This window comes from Doryrhamphus excisus, chromosome 6 (assembly GCF_030265055.1).
Source record: "Doryrhamphus excisus isolate RoL2022-K1 chromosome 6, RoL_Dexc_1.0, whole genome shotgun sequence".
Taxonomy (NCBI): domain Eukaryota; kingdom Metazoa; phylum Chordata; class Actinopteri; order Syngnathiformes; family Syngnathidae; genus Doryrhamphus; species Doryrhamphus excisus.
In genome coordinates this window covers 13595772-13610221 of record NC_080471.1, presented here as the reverse complement: position 1 = coordinate 13610221, position 14450 = coordinate 13595772, and the positions used below count along the sequence as shown (strand labels likewise).

General features: G+C 42.7%; 1 protein-coding gene across 8 annotated transcripts in view; it reads left to right on the top strand.

Annotated features, from left to right (window-relative positions):
* The window catches only part of LOC131131618 (CUGBP Elav-like family member 2), a 36938-nt gene that overhangs the window by 13995 nt on the left and 8493 nt on the right, over nt 1-14450 (top strand). For all 8 annotated transcript variants that reach the window (XR_009130219.1, XM_058076470.1, XM_058076469.1 and 5 more), the window contains exons 2-8: nt 293-483; nt 6302-6384; nt 9015-9063; nt 9473-9607; nt 10481-10560; nt 11569-11730; nt 13981-14044. Coding sequence is in view for 7 of the 8 variants with exons in the window: in XM_058076470.1 (XP_057932453.1) it covers nt 293-483; nt 6302-6384; nt 9015-9063; nt 9473-9607; nt 10481-10560; nt 11569-11730; nt 13981-14044 (764 nt within the window). In the remaining variant the exon portion in view is untranslated. The remainder of the gene's footprint in view (nt 1-292; nt 484-6301; nt 6385-9014; nt 9064-9472; nt 9608-10480; nt 10561-11568; nt 11731-13980; nt 14045-14450) is intronic.

Genomic DNA, 14450 nt, shown 5'->3' with positions numbered 1-14450 from the left:
AGCTGAAGGGCTATAGTCTGGTGATAGCTATTTTAAAGGGTGCTGAATATCACCTGCATCTCACCCCCCTTATTTTGAAAGTCCTTCAGAAAATTATACATCTTTCCACCCACTGATCCTCTCGAAGACTGGATAGTGAACATCATCATTTAGCAGAAACTTGTAGGGATTATAATAGGTTTGAAATTGTCCACTAAAATACCCATATAACAGTTTAGTGCTACAGTTCTAAGGAATGATTTTAATGCCAGAATTCACAAACACAATTTCCCCTCTCTGTTCCTTTTTCCAGCAACGGCAGCAAGATGAATGGGTCATTGGAACACTTGGATCAGCCAGACCCAGACTCCATCAAGATGTTTGTTGGACAGATCCCTCGCTCCTGGTCAGAGACAGAACTCAAAGAGCTTTTTGAACCTTTCGGAGCCGTTCACCAGATCAACATTCTCCGCGATCGCACCCAGAACCCCCCTCAGAGCAAAGGTAGGATTCCTGCAGTGATAGTTCTCCCTTAACACGGCTAGAAAATGTCCAGGAGAACATGTACATGGTACAAAAGACAGTGGTGTCTTGAATGTGTCTTTTGTGTCTTGCTGAAACGCAGCGTGAACCCGCTCGTTGCCATCTATCACCCTCAGTCACATTTCTGCACAATCCCCCTCGGGCAATGAACAACATTGCTTGTCTGCTCTTGCAGCACAGCCATGTTTGTGCTTCCAGATGACAGCATTCAGCAAGTCTTAAAACCCATTTCCATAAGCCGCATTAGAGAAAGATTTCCTTTCTACTTTTACTTGACTGTGCTGGGCTTTAAGAGCAGCGTTGACTAAAAAGCAAGGTTACTCGTTGCATCTGTGGACACTTCCTTTGCATGTATGTTTGAGTTCAGATTGCAATATAGCACTAATGTACAGTTTTCATTGTGTTCTAGATCAGAAATCCAGGCTGGTGTTTCCATTCTGGAACGTGTAGGCAGGATGACAATAACTAACAAATGGTGTGATGTCATACCACACTAGCCAGATAGCTTATATATCACAGATCCGTACTGCACGTCTTATGAACTAAATTGTCCGGCGGGGCAAATTTTCAAGCAGCTAACTGAAGATGAGTTCTCCTTTTTACTATTATTCTAATTTTGTATGTAATCTCAATGCAATACTTTTTGATGTATGTCATTTCAAATATGCAAAACAGCAGTACGTCACATGTTTAAACTTGCTCAATGCAACATGTTTGAAAAGTTGTAAAACTGGTATAACGTGCTGTATGACCCTTGTTGGAACCATAGGGGGAGCGTGCCAAAATATTTTACAATAAGGGACAGTTATTTTGGGTACACCACTCATCTTGTGACAATGTCAACAAATGCAACCCCAACTCCCTGCATGGTGGAAATGAGTCTATGGAGACGGTGAAGTGGAAGCCTGCTTGTCTGCCAGACTGCAAAGTGCCACTGGAAGCATTCTGTCTCCTTTAACTAGCGGCAGGTGGACAAACTCCAACAACTGTGTCGGTTGGTTCGCCTAGGTTTAAATTTGCTGGATGCTTGAGTTGCCCTGTCAGGTCGAAGGCAATTATCCATCCTTGAGTTGTATATGTGGTGTTGGTGGTGGTCAGACCAGGTTAGTTCTGGACTCCCATGTCGAAATTGTGAGCAGTGACTTTACAGTCTCTGGCTCATTGTAGAGTTGTTGTGTGTGGCATGTCCTAAATTGCTGGCACGGTTCAGCCGATGCTTTGAAAGAAGGCCGAGGTCCACAGACAGGGCTTGTTTAGAAAAGAACGTTTTTTTGTTTTTTTGGAGGCATTGTCAAAACTGTCAGTGTTATTTATTTGCATGCCATGCGACAAAAAGGAAAACCTCCCAGCTTAAGCAAAAGCCTATTTTTACTGCGCTATATTAGGGTTGAGACTCTTCAATCATGGCAGTAATTTGTCTTCACTGGTCAAAGTTAATGTACACTTTACGGGAGAAGCCCTATCAAACACGCATATGAACGTCCTCTTTTTTTGCAGGTTTTCAGTGTTTAGACAGAAACCATAATGGTAGAATGTTTTATCATCTAAACAAACCAAATTGCCAATTGAGAATGGTTGTGTGTAAGGAGCCCCTGGATATTAACATGCACCTTATTGACACAAATACACAACGGTGTGTTTGTTTGCCTAGTAAAGTGATTCTGAGTTATTTTCTGTCATGTCTCTCAACCCCCCAACGGACAGGAATGTTTCCTATGGTTTCAATACAACACAATTAACTTGGCACCTACTGTTCTTTGAGTTTAAAAGACAACAGAAGCAAATGTCACATAAATAATAAGAAGTTCAACTGTACAAACAATGTAACAAATACAATAAATAAAATTTGCAACCGTGCCGGTTTGTTGTGTCCCAATATCCACACAATCCTTAGTGAACTTGCATGTTGACGTGGTGTAAATGAATATGTTATGACTCTGGCCCTCTCGTACAATACTTTCCCTTGAATGATCTGTGTTTTTGTCTCATAATGGTGCGTCACATTCCCGCTTTTGACCAGCGCTATAGTTGAGCATATGAGACACAGCGGTTTGGCACTCAATTCTGGGAGAATGGACATTATATCGGTCCATCCATTTAGCAAGCCATGGTTCTCTCTTTCACAGCTTGGGAAGTAAACAATTTCATTGGCTCATTATGAGTGATGTCACCACGTTTGCCTTCATGTAACTGTAATAATTGAAGTCATTACGCCCAAAATCTGCCACTGCAATACGTTTTTACATTTTACATACATTACATACAATTTCATTGTTATAGTTCCTATCCATCCATCCATTTTTTTGCCGCCTATCCTCACTAGGGTTGCGGGGGTATGCTGGAGCCTATCCCAGCTGTCTTCGGGCGAGAGGTAGTGTTTTAGGTTCCATTCACTTTGATTGGTCATGGGCTCTTGGCTGTCCTCTTTAAAGCACCATCACTAGATCCGTATCTGGACCACTATCACCACCACTATTTGGTGATGGCTGCCCTAGTAAATGTATGAAAAAGACTTCTTCCTATACACAGGTTATAGAGGTTTTTGTTTCCAAACCTAAAGGCTGTTGCTCACACAGTGATTTTTAAAGTATAGTCCTGATGTTTGATGCTCCAGGTAAGGCGATTTTGTGTATCGGACCGTTATTGTGACTCAACAGTCTGCAGACTGTTTAGAAACCTTGTAAATGGTACTAAAGTGCAATCGTGCAGTCTAATCTATGTCTGGTTGTACAGGACAAAGCTGCACTAGATCTCGGCTGTCCTTCCTCCTTGTGTTCACTGAGTGGGAGTTCAAAGACCCCTTATTTTCAGCCTCCACCCCCTCCCCTACACTTCCACCGCCTCTTCTTCCTCTTGGTTCTATGTGGAGTTTCAGCTGTGATGGCCTATTGACATGTTAATGTATTCTAATAGCTAATCTGGCCCAATCACAGCTGTCTGTGTGAGGTGAATATCCTGCCATGTCTGCATACCCAACACCCCCACCCACCCAAAACCTCTCCCTAACTCATCCATCTCACTCCATCTCTCCCCAGTGTGAGAAGTGGGGGGTAATACAGATAATACAGCCATCTCTCGTAGGTAATCGGTTTGTGTGATTATTTGGTTAAACTGAGTGTTTTCAGCCTGTGTCAAACGCAGGTCATAAAAAAATCATCTCAATGCTCCGTAAGCGGCATCGAAGACGTAGAGGGCTGGTGGGCGAGGAGGAGAGAAAGCGTCTCGTTGAGTATTCGGGTTCGACAGCCCCCCCTCCCCGCGGCACGGGGAGCTCCAGTAACGGCATAATACACACTATGTAGGTCAGAGACGCTGCAGTGCTCCACTTCCACATGCTAGTGAAACTGACAGGCTGGAACGCCACCGGCGGTCTGCTGGGATGGAAGGATGATAGGCTTTTTTCCCATCCTAACCCCCCCCCCCCCTTGCTCTTTTCTTCCGCCCCCTTCCCCCACCACCTCTTTTTCCTCCCACCCGAGCTCTCCTGCTTTTTTCCATGCAATTTGAGGCTCCTGCTTGTACGTTAGAGTTTGAATCGACAGTACCGACAGTCTTGACATGTGGGTCTCCTCTGACAGCCATGTAACCCCCCCCCCCCCCCCACTCCCCTCAATGATTATTAACTATGGTCAGGATGATGATTTTGAAAAACACTGGCTTTTGATTGTGTATGAGAAAATAAGAGCAAAAAAACCCTTAACTTTTGAGGGTGTATTCACACTTGTAGTAGTAAAAAAACAGTCCAAAACAACATGACAACTTCACAGAACAACACGCAACCCCTTTGTCAGAAAGAGTATGTTTAACATCTGTATTTACATTTGTGGGCATATATTTGTTTTGGGATTTTGACGAGGCTTTCTGTTGGGAGTTGCTAAGCATCGCCTAGCTTTGCTCAAATTTGGTGGCATATCCAGTGTTTTGGTGTGTTGGTGCGGTCGGCGTTCACACTTGCCTCACCCAATTCACTTATAAATGGAGTAAAATTGTGTGAAGTCGGTCTGTCACGAGATCTCTTTAAACATTCTTGTTTAGAGAAAAGATGTCACGCAAGTGGAGAGCAGCCAGAAGTCTTGTCAGTCTGTTGGCTATTGCGACTGTGAATGATAAAACATGTAATATAGAGGTGCGGCAAGGCACGATTGGAACTAGGAGTGCGACAATTCTTACAATCCTCCCTGCACTCCACTGTTCCCAGCATCACTCACTCATGGCGGAGTTCAAAAGCTATCACAGCTGTGCTACCTATGATATAAGAATTTTGTTACCCACTAGCTACAACTACTGCAAATCTTAAACTTATTTTATAACGTACATTGCATTTCACAGGACATCAGGCACGGTCGTGCATCAGTCACTGATGGTGGTTTTTTTTTCTTTCCGTCTGCTTGTCAGTTGGAAAACTGCTTGTAGTTCTGAACGCAATGCTTTTGAGAAAAATACAGTCAATAAGGCTGACAGATTATTTCCGTGTTTGCATGAATCACCAACTTCAAGTCATTAAAAATAAAGAATAAAGTGTCAAGGATCACATACATAGTACACATATAGCTGAATAATCAACAATACAAAGAGCAACTTCTGATCAATCCGTGTCAATTTTAGACTTCAAATAATGTACATTTTTAAGCCCCACCCACTCAACACTCACTTCCGGTTTATGCCCCACCCACTCAGAGTATTACAGGTACAGATAATTTAGATGAGTGAATAGATACAGATACACATATGTACTTGATCATCCCTAGTATGAACTCAAGAATAGTAACGTAGGTTCGCGTTTACTGATTGAAGACATGGTATGTCCAACATTAATTACTGGCTTCAGCAAAAGTTTGGTGGATATTTCACATTCGTGTTTACAAAGCAGTCCCGTGTGAAACGCCGTTGACAGATAATTCTCTTGCTGGGAATCACCAACTCCAACCACTTCAGTCTCAGCTTGCCTCGTATAAAGGTTTCCCGGGAGCCATAGAACTGTAAACGGAGCAAAAGAGAGCTGTGGGGAGGGCAGTCCTAGAGTGTGTCTAGTCTAGAGCACATTGTCCATATAGAAAACCAGCTCCTTGTGACATCACAGAGAGTGAGTTTTAGAAAAAAAAAGTCTATGAAACCGAGCATTCAGAGCAATCCCAAACTTCCTTCATGGTTCACTACCAAATGTACAAACTTCATTATCTGAAAATTTGGCATAATTCCACATAAGAATACAACATTCTTACAACATTTATAGCTCAGAAAAGTGGAAAAAGCACAATAGGTTGTCCTTAAGTTTGCGATCTAAGCGGTTTTGAAGACAACCAAAAGCTACATTCCCTGTGTCTCCTTAGAGTGCACAACACAGCTAGCAAGCATACAGCATCAATTTCTAGCTAGCTCGGCAGTTGGCACCATCAGCAGCTGTGCCAACGTCAGGCTGAACAAATTATAGGAACGTACTGAATTGGATTTGAACACCAAATGTTGGCAGCTCTGCATGAAGACGAGTGAATGTGTTTTTATGAGGAAAGGGACTTTTTTTTTTAAAGGGCGCTGGTGCTGTTTAGAGATTTTTTTTTTCCAACACGGGAGAGAAAAAAATATGGGTTTTTGAAAATGTCTGCGCTCACCCCAAGAATACCCTGTCACATGTTCTTAACCTGATATGAAAATGCTTTTATTCCCCAACCCACCACCCCCCCCCCCCATTTTTTTTTTTTTTAGCTTTTTTGTTGTAGGTTTCTGTGTGCTGCTCGTTCACTTCTGCTTCTCCCCTCCTTTGTTCTCTCTCCATCTGCAGGATGCTGTTTTGTAACTTTTTATACAAGAAAGGCTGCACTGGATGCCCAGAATGCCCTACACAACATAAAGACCTTAAGTGGGGTGAGTAAGCACAGATTTTTCACACCCAATGTAGTGATTTTATATAGCCACCTCCATGTATACTGCTCTCAACTTTCCCAAATGAGTGCCTGGCCTCAGTAAAACAAAACAAAAAAAAAACCCGGTCTGCAAAATTGTAAAGGTATGGACTGAAATTGTCTTGGCAAAGGAGGTTTGTTTGTTCAGGCACAGTGAGCACCAGTTTACCTCCAAGTGAAACAAATTATTCATGCATGTCCTCCTGAATCATTGATGCACATTTTTTATTTCCATTTTTTGTCTCCAGCTGTAACGTCTGCTGTACTCAAAAGCTGATTCATGAAACCAGATCACAGACCTTTTAAACTCAATAAATATCCCCTTTATTCTCCTAACCAACAGACCACTCTGGCAGTGACTTAATCTATACAAAACGACAACGCTCGTCAATTCAATCAATATCTTAGTCTACTGGAAAAAGAGGTACTGCCATTGAGGCGTGCATGTAAATATTGAAGGCGGCTGAAAAATGAACTGGCTCTCCGCACCGGGAGGGTGTGATCAGTCAGGCAGACATTTCAAAAAAAGTATGGCGTAACAGCATCACTGGCACCGGTTGCAGGTGACTGAGTTTGGACGGCATGACCGTATGGAGGAAAGGGAAAAAAAATAGAAAAAACCAAGGCTTTGTAAGCCTGTTCCAGGTTTCTCTCCATCCTTGGTCAGTGATGCTAGCCAGTAGCCATACCGAGCGGGCCATCTGTCTGCTTCTCTTTAGTGCTTGTCAAAAACAAACCCTCCACTTTTTCACGAGCAGTACAATCTGCTTGTGCCTCTCGTGGGTGTTATTTATTCTTTGGTGCCACATGGCAGGTAAAAATTGGCTAAAAGTGACTGTGATGAAGTTGTGCGAGGACAGACGTTTAGAAAAAAAAATCATTTAAGTGGTGGCAAAGAAATGGCAGCTCCTTCAGTGGTCGTTCTGCAGCCCACTCACTTTTATGAAGAGTGCAATGTTCAGAGACTAGATGTTGTACAGCTCGGACTCTGCACACTCTTGCTATTTTTTTTAATACACAGTGTTTGCACACTAAGATGTATCATAATGTCAAGATTTCTTGTTAATAATGCAGTAAAACTGATGATCTTGCACACAAGCATCCGTAGTGCGGGGTACAAGAATTTTGACACACACACACTGTCCCAGATAGGACTGTAACAATATGACATAATGACGATTTGGTATTCCTTTTTTAAGATCACGGTTCAGTTAATTTTCGGTACAGTTGGAGAAAAATATTTTTTTTGCATGAATTGCTTTAATTAATTTTAATTTGAAACAATAGTTTACATTTCTTTTTAGGAAAGCGTAACCGTATCAGTTTACACCAGGGGTCTCAAACTCAATTTACCTGGGGGCCACTGGAGCTAGGGTCTGGGCGAGGCTGGGCTGCATCAGGTTTAAAAAAAAAAAAAAAAAAAAATGCATTTATTAAAAACGGAAAAATGAATAAACTTTGCTTTGGTTCTGATTTTCTGCAAGAAAAGGTGTGATAAAACATTCCACTGTTCTCAAATATCTTCATTTTTATTTTTCTACACAAAATAAGATCAAGAATAAAAAAAATTAATCAATCAGTAATAAATAAATATAATAATAATAAAACGGCAAATAATTAAAAATTAAGAAACCATATATAGTTGGTGGGTAGACAAATTATTTTTTTCAGATTAAAATTAACAAAGCATTATTAGAGCCCTGTAGACATGACAAAACACAACTATAGTCACATTTATACTCTTTTTATTTACAACATATTGCGCAACTGCAGGGTCTTGAGACGCATGCTAACTCGTAAACTAGAGGGCTAGCGACCTAAGTGTAGTGTCCGCGTGTTTGAGACCCCTGGTTTACACAATCTTACTCATTATTTCACTTTTAGTAAAGAAAGGTTTCGCACTGGCTAAAGTGCAGCATGGCTCATTGCTTTGGGCTTATGTATTTTATTTGGAAGACCAAGTATTCCCAAACAAAAGAATTTAACAAAGGAACAGGATTTCCGAGCTCTGGCTTCTTTTTGGCACTATTGTAAGACCGAGGCTGGGCTGCACTGTATTCGGTTACTGAGTAGCTGTATGAGTGTATCGCGTGTGTTTATGCTTCCTGTCCCTCGCTAAATGTGTTCCATATGAGAGCTTGGAACGCCACTGTACTGTATTGAAAAAATCTGCTTAATCCATGAATCGTTACATCCCTACTTGTGGTCTGTTCCTAAAGGTTATGCTCATGTAGTTTTTCTATGTCATATACCACTCTAAAAAGCTCTCACAATATCTTACTGTACGTCTCCAGCCATGTGGAATTTAAATATCGGTGAAGACGAACAGCCACTGAGAAGTGAAATTTATATAGTGGAGAACTTGATCCTCTGCTATTAACCGAATCACTCCTAAATGTGGCGGCAGGGGAAGGGAGGGTGTCGGCACAGCGAGGGAGGCAGCAAGAGGCACAGAGAGATGCTCGGAGGAGTGTGAAGAGAGAGAGAGATGCGAGATAACGAGCCCGGGCGCCTACACGGTTCACGGATAACTGTGACTGCTTTCACTCGGACCAATTAAATAAAATTCCCCCCTTTTTTTCCCTTCCACAGATGCATCATCCTATCCAGATGAAACCCGCTGACAGTGAGAAAACGAGTGGTAAGTGGGTTTTTGGGTTGCAGCTTTTAAAAAATGGCCGAGGTTTTCCAGTTCAGGTAATGGCAGTGCTAGATAATTTCCATACACAATCGAGGGTTAGGAGGATTAAAGGCTTTAAAAGGGCACCGAGGGAGAATGAAGCGCAGGTACAGGACCCGGGAATGGGGGGAGGAGGGAGGCACAAAAATGGATGATACAACATCATGCTCAGCGTGGAAAAGCAGACACAGAGGAACAAAGCTGCAAGTTGTACAGATTTGTTCTGGCGCTGAGTAGTTGGAGGCAGAGAATGTGGCAGTGTGACAAGGCGGCGGCGGTGTGAACAAGAGAAGAGGGAGGAAAAAAAATGAAAAGAGGTGTGAGATTTTTTTTTTATCGCACCATAATATTTTTTTCCCTTTCTCCGCAGCGGTAGAAGACAGAAAACTCTTCATCGGTATGGTTTCAAAGAAATACGGCGAGAACGAGGTCAGGATGATGTTCTCGTCTTTCGGGCAAATCGAAGAGTGCCGAATCCTGCGGGGACCGGACGGTCAGAGCAGAGGTAGGTGTCCTCTCCTCCGGCTGCCCAGATCGCCACCCTCAACGAAGCCACGTCCCGAATTTACACAAGCCCCTCCCCTTTTTGTCATCATCTCAGACCTCTCTCCGCCCCCTACCCGAATCAAGCGCTTTTCAACCCACTCGTAGCCTTGCCCCCTCACATTACTGTGGCACTCGGCCCCCACGCAGCATTATGAAGGGCGGCCGCTGCGCCACTCGCTGCCCGGGACAATGGGCCCCCGTCGCCTTGGCAACTGCTGGCTGCCTGCGTTCGCGGGCTCAGCTGGCAGGCGCCTCGGCTCCTCTTGTAACGCCTCCATCGCACACTTAAAGGCTGGAATTAGCCTGTCGTCATGTCACGTACAGGCTCTCTGACGCATTAAATCTCGCCGGAGAGCCGGAGCTTGTGTGTCGATAGAGCAGACACCAATCCCACGTTTTTATAAGCCATTAAACCGGACCCTAAAACCTTCCCCCCTTTTTTTTTATGTTTGCAGCTCTTATGATAGTCATAAATGGGTGTGTATCTGTGTGCATTATGTGTGTGTATATGTATATATATCTATATATATAATCAGTGTTTTCACCATGACCACACAGTCCAGCCTCTCTGGGGTGGCAGTTTGAATCTGTCAAGTCACTGTGCTCATGTGACCCGTGTTACTGTTATGTTGTCTTTCTTTCTCTATGTGCTAACCAGTCAGGGTGGTTCTGTGTGCATTCTCTGTTACTGTAATGTGTTTTTTGGGGGGTTCATAACGAGTTGTCCAAACCTTTTTTTTGTCTTGTTTTTGTTTTTTTCTTGTCCCTCCCTACCCCACTCTTCCCCTCCTTCCCCCATTGTTCCCCCCTCCTCCTCCTCCTCCTCCTACAGGCTGTGCGTTTGTCACATTTGCTACCAGGTCAATGGCACAGAATGCAATCAAAACCATGCATCACTCTCAGACTATGGAGGTACTGTATCCCTCAGCACCTATTTCTCCAACCCTACCCTCCCACCCCCTCACATACTCTCTGCTGCGCCCATGTGTTGGAAAGAAGAACAAGTCTAAGCAGATGCATCCGTTCATCAGAGTGCAGACAGATCTAGAAAGTTATTAGATTACGTAGTCATATCCGAAAATAGGTCACAAAGTGGCCCTGCACATCCAAAGCTAAACTGTGAGCCAGATGAAAAAATGTTTTGAGACAAGTTCTGCTATTTATAGCTCCTGGTATATTTGATCGTCTAGCTTTAGTCCATACCATTGCAAGTTTAAAGCGGCCTCCATTTCCTTGTCCTTGCATTGCCAAAAGTCTTGAAGTGGACCTGCAATAATTAAAACGAGTAAATCGGACGCTTCCCCAGTGAAGCAACAGAGCGAGTTCAATCATCGGCCCCAGCAAACAGACTCCTCCTACAACTTTAAAATTAGCCCCCCCTCAAAATCGCGGCCTCCTCAGCAGCAGCAGCAGCAGGAGGTGCAGCTGGTGCAGAAGCCATTCTCCCTGTCCACTGTGGTCCCTGTCTAGCTCTCTCGACTCTCAAAATACTTTGCACCGCATGCCGTTTGTCCTCATGCGTTTGTCCAAGCAGTATGTGCCTGTCTGTTTGTGAGACTGTGTATTGTAATGCACTCTCCCTGTTGACGTCTGCTGACATATGCCTGTTTTTGTTTTGTTTTTTTTTTGTAATCGCTGTCTGCCATGTGTCATCTGTGGAGTCCATTCAGATCCTAAAAAGCTTCACTGTCTGCTGCATCGTCCCGTGCCCTCTCTGGAATGTGGCCTGGCTCAGCTATGCATGGCACATGTCCTCTGTGTGTTAGCTTTCATACGAATGCAGCAGCCTTGAAAACAGCCTTGAGGCATAGATAATTACACCCCCTTGACCCCCTCCCCTCTTCTTTTTGCAAATTCCTCTCAATTGATCAGCCTTGTTTGTTTGCTTCTGAAACGGTTCAAATATTGCTATTGCTGCAGGGCTGCTCCTCACCTCTCGTGGTGAAGTTTGCCGACACACAGCGGGATAAGGAGCAACGTCGCCTGCAGCAGCAACTTGTGCAACAGATTCAGCAGCTCAACAGCGCCTCCACCTGGGGGAACCTGGCTGGGTTGGGCACCCTCACCCCTCAGTACCTGGCTGTAAGTGTCAATCCACATGTGATCTCAGGCAACAGTTATAGTTTCTGCAGACTGTTGTTAACTTTGGGTGCACTAACACAGGGTAGCTAAGCTTGGGCACGATTCACACTTGAAGTCCAGTTCATTAGACCAAAGAAAGTGCACCTATATGCACTCAAGTCCTGTACACCTCCCTGGAAGAGGTGGACGTGGCACAATTTATCATCAAGAGTGTCCGACCAAGAGGAGTTGTATAATCAAAGCTCTGTGCAGTGTGCATAGAGCTGCCAGTGAAACATCATATACTCATCACAACACAATATCAGCGAATGTTATTTTTGAGAATATATTACTTTCTTTGTGTGCGTTCATGGCTGTGTTTGTTTGAACTGGGTTGCCGCCCGGAAAGTGTCCTCGAAGTGAATTATTAGGTAAACATGGAACTATCACTCATCTTCTAGCCTGTCTTGCAGTCAGTCTGAGTTTCAGTAAGTAAATCCACATTGCTGTACTAAATTTATTCCAACCAATGTGCAATCTATGTACAAATCTTTCAATAATAATATGGGGGTTCAGGCCAGTGCTAGATAAGCAGACAATTCAGATTTTTTTCAAATGCCACTCAGGCCTCATTCGTATGTGGATATAAATCTGATATGTATGTGATGTAACTGCAGTGTGAACCATCAGGTCGCATATATCCGACCTATACGTCATTGCCAGACGTGTATTGAGACTTCAAAGGTACTTAACAATGCAGGCAAAAGTTATTCTCATCCGCAAATTGTTTTTAAAAGGTGTTAGCAAAGCAGTTCTTGTAATTGTCTCACTACTCCTTCCACCCACACGCACCATGGAACAGACACAACAGAAAGTTGTCTTTTTTTTCTTAATCTCCTACACAGCTCCCATTGCACAATATCTTTGAAATTGCCACTAACGCGTTAAGGAGGACGCGGTAGTAATTGGCTGTTCGATATTGAAATATTGATACTTTGATACCAGCTCTTTCATGCTCTAAAGTCCATTCTGAAATCTAAATAGTGATACTTTTGATTGTGCATATACACGCTTGCATTTTAGGTTTGTCCTAATGTTAATGTGACGGTTCCTCCCCCCAATTATTATTGTTGAGTAGTGTCTTGCACAATAATCTTTCAAGGACGAAATTGTGTCCACACGAAGTTGCACTCACAATAAGTGGTTGATACCGCACTTCCACTTTTCTCCGCTTTAAATAGTAAATAAGAATTAATAAATAAGAAAAAATTAAATAGAAAGCGGTTTGATGGCGCTATTTGCAGGAGGGAAAGTGCTTAAGCTAGCGCTGTGACCAACGATTATTTTAATAACTGATTATTGTTGATCATTTTTCAGTGGATTTCAATCAGATTTTTAAAAAACACTTTTTTGCCTCTATTCAGAAATGGAACATTTGAGCTGAGCAAATAATTGCACAAACACTAGTATGTCAAGTTGCATGTTCTGTTAAAATAATGTTAAAGAATATTAAGTCTAAATGTTTGTCAGACATCCATCCATCAGCCATCCGTTTTCTATGCCGCTTATCCTCATTAGGGATGCGGGGTTATGCTGGAGCCTATCCCAGCTGACTTTGGGCGAGAGGCTGGGTACGCCCTGGACTGGTCACCAGGCAATCGCAGTGTCAGTAAAACAATAAATGTACATCAAATACAATCATAGTCATTTTCTTAGGCTTGTTGTTTAAAATAATAGAGTAATTGGTTAGGCCATAGATGAACAAAATTCATTTGAAGCAAACACTTACAAAGGTTTTCCAAAGTAAAAGCTGATGTGTGTGAATATCTCATTTTGGCTAAAACAAAAAGATAATAGTTCTGCCTCCTTGGATGAAGAAGGAAATGTACAAATATTCACATTTCACAGGCTGAATTCAGAAGATATGTACATTTAAATAAAAAAATTAGCCAGTTACCAATATAGTTGATTGATTGGGAAATGTATTAACCATTGATTAATTGTTGCAGCTCTAGGGTGCTCTCTCATAAATCAATTCACTCTAGATTTTCAGAGTAAAATGCTTAGCACATTGGATTATCGGAATAAACATAATGTCTCAAAAATTGAAAATTGACCTTAAATTCAGTGCCTGGTGCTATTGCATAACCTCTATGAGATACCTTTCATCCTCATCTAGCGAACTCTTAACATGGGCATAAAATGAACAGTTGAGCTATCCGTCTGCTGCTTGTGCCATAGTTATTAAAACCAACATTGTGTTCTCCACAGCTGTTGCAGCAGGCCGCCTCAACAAGCAACCAGAGCAGTTTCAATAGTATGCAGAGGCTAGGAGGTGAGTTCACCTTCCTGTTGAGATAAGTTTTCATTGAGATAGATACAGAATTTCAGGAACCAGCCTTGTGATGCATTGTCCTATCTACGCCCACGCGGGTTCTCTGCGGCTCATCACATGACATTCAGATAAGGGGGTGGAAATTGTTTCAAGGTTCCAGTGTGTTTCTGTGAAAGCTTGTTTTTAATGCTGCAGTTCACTGCAATGAATTGCAATCATCTTTAATCTCTCTACTTGAAAAAAAATGATTTATTTTATTAATTCTTATTTAAATGAACTTATCACTGCAAAAGCTGTCAATCTATCCCTAGACATTCTCTATACTTTACCATCCCTGTGAGAAACTGGTGACAGTTGTACGCAGGAAGTCAACACTTTAAATGACAACTATGTGTCAACTTGTGAA